The sequence below is a fragment of the Mesocricetus auratus genome, unplaced genomic scaffold, assembly GCF_017639785.1.
Source record: "Mesocricetus auratus isolate SY011 unplaced genomic scaffold, BCM_Maur_2.0 Super-Scaffold_4256, whole genome shotgun sequence".
NCBI lineage: Eukaryota > Metazoa > Chordata > Mammalia > Rodentia > Cricetidae > Mesocricetus > Mesocricetus auratus.
In genome coordinates this window covers 48,831,196-48,837,195 of record NW_024429182.1, presented here as the reverse complement: position 1 = coordinate 48,837,195, position 6,000 = coordinate 48,831,196, and the positions used below count along the sequence as shown (strand labels likewise).

At 50.7% G+C, this 6,000-nt stretch overlaps 1 protein-coding gene across 1 annotated transcript in view; it reads left to right on the top strand.

The window, feature by feature from the left end:
* The window catches only part of Vwce (von Willebrand factor C and EGF domains), a 35,257-nt gene that overhangs the window by 15,826 nt on the left and 13,431 nt on the right, over positions 1-6,000 (top strand). The window contains exons 11-16 of the mRNA XM_005063836.4: positions 229-316; positions 1,563-1,648; positions 2,657-2,774; positions 3,084-3,169; positions 4,278-4,374; positions 5,872-5,954. Coding sequence (XP_005063893.1) covers positions 229-316; positions 1,563-1,648; positions 2,657-2,774; positions 3,084-3,169; positions 4,278-4,374; positions 5,872-5,954 — 558 coding nt within the window. The remainder of the gene's footprint in view (positions 1-228; positions 317-1,562; positions 1,649-2,656; positions 2,775-3,083; positions 3,170-4,277; positions 4,375-5,871; positions 5,955-6,000) is intronic.

The window sequence follows — 6,000 nt, the reverse complement described above, 5'->3', positions numbered from 1 at the left end:
TCTCTCTCTCTCTCTCTCTCTCTCTCTCTCTCTCTCTCTCTCTCTCTATCTTTATGGAAAAAAAGTCTCAGGTAGCCCTGGATGGTCAGGAACTTGCAATGTAGACCAAGCTGGCCTCAAACTCACAAAGATTTGCTTGTTTCTGCCTCCTAAGTGCTGGGATTAAAGGTGTAGTTGGCAGAGAACTTGATCCCACCCCTGCCCCACCACCATCTTTTGCTTCCTCAGGCTGGAAATGTGTCTTGTATCTTCCCGGAGTGTCCCCCTGGTCCCTGCAAGACTCCCCCACAGTCAGATTGCTGTAGTTGTGTCCCAGGTAGGTGATGCTTGGGAATTTTTGTTGTTTGGGGTGTGGGGGAGAAGTGCCTTTGGAGTGGGTATTTGGGTGGGAGAGAGGAGACCTACTCCTGCTTTAAAAGGGCAGGTCAAATGGTATAAGTCTTACTCATTTTTAGTGAGTGTCTCCAGACTATGCTCATAGCTTGACCTTCCCCTGTCCCTAGGACACATCTTGAGTGTAGGTAGAAGGGGCTATTGGTAATAGTCTGCTCCTGGGTGTGGAGGAGTATCTTTTAATCTACTGTGACATAAGAACATGGTTTCCTATGACTTAGAAAAAAAACAATCCCAGGTCTTTCAGGTAACCAAGGTAAGCAGGCCCTATGCAGATGAGGCTGCTGCAGGATCAAGCTCCCAGACCCTAAGTCTTAGCACTCACCCCCATAGCACAGTTGTCCTGCTGTCATGTGGGGTGGGACATCCCCCCTTTCCTGAGCATGGACACCTCTCTCTGTCTGGCAGGACCCTCTTGTCTTTGTGGGGTGGGACATCCCCCCTTTCCTGAGCATGGACACCTCTCTTTGTCTTGTCTTTGGACCTCACTGCACAGGGGTTGCCTGTTTGCGTGTGACATTCATAACTGCTCTTAAAAAGCTCTCACTAGAAGAACAACTTGTCTTAACATCCTTCAAAGTACAGACTGTCTTAACATGTCATGTGCACCCCCCCGCCCCCTCCCCGTCCCACACTCCCATCACTTTATCTTCCTTCTCCATTTCCATGTTAAGTCTAACCCTGACCTCATCAGCAGGAGGGGATGTTTCCCATCAGCATGTGCCCCGTGCTGGTGTTACCCTGGGGGCGGGGGATCTTCAGATGTTCTTTGTCTATCACCTGGCACACTCCTCTGCCTCTTGGGTAGCAACCTCACTGGGTAGGTTTTTTTTTTTTTTGTTTTGTTTTGTTTTGGTTTTTCGAGACAAGGTTTCTCTGTGGCTTTGGAGGCTGTCCTGGAACTCACTCTGTAGACCAGGCTGGCCTCGAACTCACAGAGATCCGCCTGCCTCTGCCTCCCGAGTGCTGGGATTAAAGGCGTGCCCCACCAACGCCCGGCTCTGGGTAGGTTTTTAGGTAGTAACTCATGTGTGGTCTGGGATTTGGAGACTGAGAAGCACTCTGAATTCTGCAAGGGAAAGCTGCCCCACCCCTCCTTGCCCATCTGTTCACTCTTCTAGCTGCTCACCAAGGAAAGCCCTGAGTCCTTCTGCCTTTGTCTCCTGCAGGAAGATGCTATTTCCACGGTCAGTGGTATACGGATGGGGCTGTGTTCAGTGGAGGCGGTGACGACTGTACCACCTGTGTCTGCCAGGTAGCGTGTGCAGTTCCTGCATCTGTTGACTCAGTGGAAGATGGGAAGGAAGTTGGGTGGGCAGCATAGGAATTTACCCAAGATGCTTTGCCATGGAAGAGATAGGCTGCTGTGCATTGAAAGGGAGAGACTTGGGCAGCAGTCCCTGTAGGAGTCTCCCATGTCTTACAGGGGTCTCCATGAAGTCAGTCTTCAGTTCTGTGTCAGTAGAGCACTTACTGTGATCTGGGCATACACCCTCAGTCCAGAAGAGTACCAGCCCCCTCTGACTGGCAGCCTACAGTCTAGGTGGGCATGGCTTGGCACAGGGTTCTCAAACCATCTTGGGAGGAGAGAGGGACAGTGGAGACCCGAGGGGGGACAGGCCTGAGGGTGCTGCACCTCTGGTTGGAGCAGAGAAGAGCAGAAGCAGGTGGGCTTTTCAGGAATGTGTCTTCCAGCTGGAAGCAGGCTGGGAGGTGTGGTCTTTACACAGTAGTTCAGCAGCTGGTGAGTGCCCTCAGGAGAATCCGGCCAGGGAAGCAGTAGAGGGCAGAGAGGATTCTGGGAAGAGCTCTTCCACTCGTGCGTGCGTGCGTGGGCAGCTCTGCTCTGTGGATGGTGCTGCAGAGAGTGCCAGGGGAGGGAGCTGGGCTCTCGGCTGTCTCAGGAGGATGTCCTTGTCTGACAGGGGTGAAAGGCGCCCAGACTGCAGACACTGGCCTGGGCTGAGCTGCTAAGGCTTGGAGTGGCAAGATGAGGTTGACATCTGGGATAGTTTCCTAGCTATGGAGTAGAGTAGATTAGAGGGGTGGGAGAGGAGGGTGGTGGGAGGGGCTTAAGAGGGAAGAGACCCAGTGGGGTCGGGGGACACCATAGACTTTCTCTGTCCCTGTCCCCCTGGATGTTTCTTTGTCACCTTTACTTGAAGGTCTGAGGATGGTTGCTCACCAGCCTTCTCTTCAGCCCTAAGTGGCCCAGGGTTGGCGAGCCACCCTCACTGGTGCATACACACTCTTTCTCTTCCAGAACGGGGAGGTAGAGTGCTCCTTCACACCATGTCCAGAGCTGGAGTGCCCTCGGGAGGAGTGGTGGCTGGGCCCAGGACAGTGCTGTTTTACCTGTCGGGAGCCCACACCCACCACAGGTGAGGTCCAGCTGTGCGGCCCCCAGCACAGAAGGGAGGCTGGGCTTCCCTCACTTAGACTGATAATGTGTGTTTTATAAAGTGTTGTGTGTGAGCTGTGACTGTGTGAGTGTCTTTGTCATGTTTATGTAAAGGCTTGTCTGTCAGCATGAGGTTTCATCTTTATAGAAGGGTGGCACTGTAGTTCTGGAGAGCGTTCCTGTCAACTCTGTGTTGTTTGTGTTGTGGGTCCATTGAGTGTGCCTAACCACTGGGCTACATCCCTGCTCTCTGCCAAGTGTCTTTTCCCTCTGCTACCTCTCCTGCCAGGCTGCTCTCTAGATGACAACGGGGTTGAGTTTCCGATTGGACAGATCTGGTCACCTGGTGATCCCTGTGAGTTATGCATCTGCCAGGTGAATGACAACCTGCTCGCCTTCAGCTGCTTTACCCGGCTGTCCCTTCTGCCTCCCTGACAGGAGACCCCTGCTCCTCCAGAGGCAGGGCAACTGCCAGCCTGGCCTCAGTCGCCCTCCTAGGCAGGGCAGGGCGACTGAGGCCAGTAGGGCTTGGTGGCTGTCTTAGACACTGTGGGTGACTCTGCTCAGGCAGGGAGCTGCTGCCATGAGGGTCTGGGATGTGACTAGCTCAGGGAGCTGGGGTGCCATTTCTGTGTCATGTGATGTTGCAGCTTGACCTGCACCTTGCCATAGCTGAGTAAGAGTGTGTGTCTGAAAGCCAAACACGGTTGTTTATGAAGAAACTGCACAATGCTTCCCTTTCCACTCTGCTTTGGCTTTCTGAGGGCTTTATTCCTCCAAATAAAGCAGGGTAGGGTATTAGGGAGCCCCTGTCAGCCATGTAGGATCTCCTGGCACCAACCACATCTTAATGTCAAGATGACTGTTTAGGGTGTTTCGTGAGAGACCAGCCGGAGCACGCTTGCTGCAGTGAAAAGGGGGAGTAAAAGCCTCTCTCCGCTGAGGCTCTCCTTCATGACTGATCTTGGCATTCATTTTACAAGAGTAAAGTAAAAGGCCATAAATGTTCAAATTCTCAAGAGGAGAGGGGAGGAAGAAAAGGAAGAACCCTCACATGGCATTTTGATCTTCTGAAATAGGCATTTCCGGTGGAATAATTTTCTATAAAAATAGGATTTAATTGTTCTCCATAGGTTTGGGGTGAGCCAGGGTTCCAGGGAAATGATGAGAAGGATGTGGAGGGAGTGATGGTATGGGCTCAGCTGCTGCTGAGGGATAGGATGGGAAGCAGAGGGGACAAATCCTATCTCTGACTTCTTGAGATAGGCGAAACCTTCCTGAAGGTTCTTATCATCTGTGCTAAGCAGCTGGTCTTCGTTGGCATGGGGGAGGGGTGGGGAGGACCTGCCTCATCCTGGCATCCTTGAGGGCAAGCCACGGGCAGTGTGTGGCATCATAGCATCCTTGAGGGCAAGCCTTTCCTTTGGTGTGGGGAAGCTAGCCCTGCTGTCTCGAGTCTTGGTGAAGTTCCTTCTTCCTCTAGGCAAACGGCTCTGTGAGCTGTGAGAGGACAGAGTGCGTGGACTCGTGCCCTCACCCCATCCGGGTACCTGGACAGTGCTGTCCCGACTGTTCGGCAGGTAACTCTGGCCCTGCCTCGCCCTCTTCAGTAATCTCAGGGCTCCGGGAGACCCTGCCTGCCTTGCCTCCCGGCCCTCCTCACTGAGTACCCCTGGATCCTTATCTCCCTCACTCTCCCGCAGCCTGGACAGCACCCACAGCTCAGAGGAGTTAAGCGGCCTGCCTGAGGCAAGGCTTCATGTTGGACCCACATGTGCAAATCCAGTGCTTACAATCCTCTTGGGGTGACATTGGAACCAGACCTGCAGAACTGGGCCAATGAGAGCAAACACAAATAAGACTAGATTTTTTTTTCCCACAGTAATTTGACCTTTTCTACCATTTCAAAATTAAATTTGTCATAGAAAAGTGATAAAGTCAGAATACATTTTAAAAGCCCATTTACAACTCTCAGCCCTGTGGTTATATCTTTCTACTGTCTGTTTGTGACATGCATACCTTTTGGTAGACGTGTGTCATGGGTGTTTTGTTCTTGAAAAAAATCTCTCCCCAAGGGTGGGGTTTGTTGGCACATGCCTGTAATCCCAGTACTTGGGAGAAAGGCAGGAGGATCAAGCCTGGGCTAGAAAGCAAGACTCAATCTCAAAAAATAAGATAAGATAAAATGAGTTGTATTATGTTGAAGGGTATAGCTCAGTGGGAGAGTGCTTGCTTAGAATACATGAGACTCTGGGCTTCATCCCTTACTCCAGGTACAGACAAGCAACAACAAAACAGATGAAATAAAAATTAAAATGTTTTCCTACTGTCTCACCTGCTTTTATTATATGTATGCAATTGTATATATTGTACTTATATATATTGAGTATATATACTTTTTTTTGAGTATATATACTTATACTGTATCTATGTAACATCTTATAATAATATATAAATTACATATTACATATAGATATATATAATTACACACATATATATGTATATTACACTTTTTTCTTTTGAGTCAGGTCTCACTATGTAGCCTAGCTTGACCTAGAATATGCTTTTTAGCCCAGGCTGTTCTGGAATTCCATGCTCCTGTCTCAGCTCCTGAATATTGGAATTCACAGACTTGTGCCGCTGTGTACTTTTGTACTTACCAGTACGTGAACAATTCCATCAAAGTGGCCTCGTTCATGTGGAGTCTTAAGAGACATCAGGAACGGGAATATGGGGGGACTGGTCTGGACAGGTGGGGCTTTTGTCAGTTGACTCTGCAGAGGGACAGAAACCTTGTGTGTCTCCAGCCTCATGAGTCATCTGCCTGTCCCGCCCCAAGTTCCTCAGTGACATCCCACCCCTGTTATGAAGACACTCAAGCAAGACTCTGTAATGTCCTCCTTACTTGATCCAGCCATAGAAAGCAGCCAGCACCCATTCCAAAGATGCTAACCGATTGCCTAAGCTCTGGGGAGGTGCTGGCCTGACTCTTGTTATCCAGACACACTTCCGACCTTTGCCCTGGCCACTACCGGTCACCCTTTTGGCTGCTGCTCACCACGTGCTCTGTTTGGCAGGCTGCACCTACACAGGCAGAATCTTCTACAACAATGAGACCTTCCCATCAGTGCTTGACCCCTGTCTGAGCTGCATCTGCCTGGTATGCACCACCCAACCAGACCCCAAGCCCCAGCATCAGCTCCTGA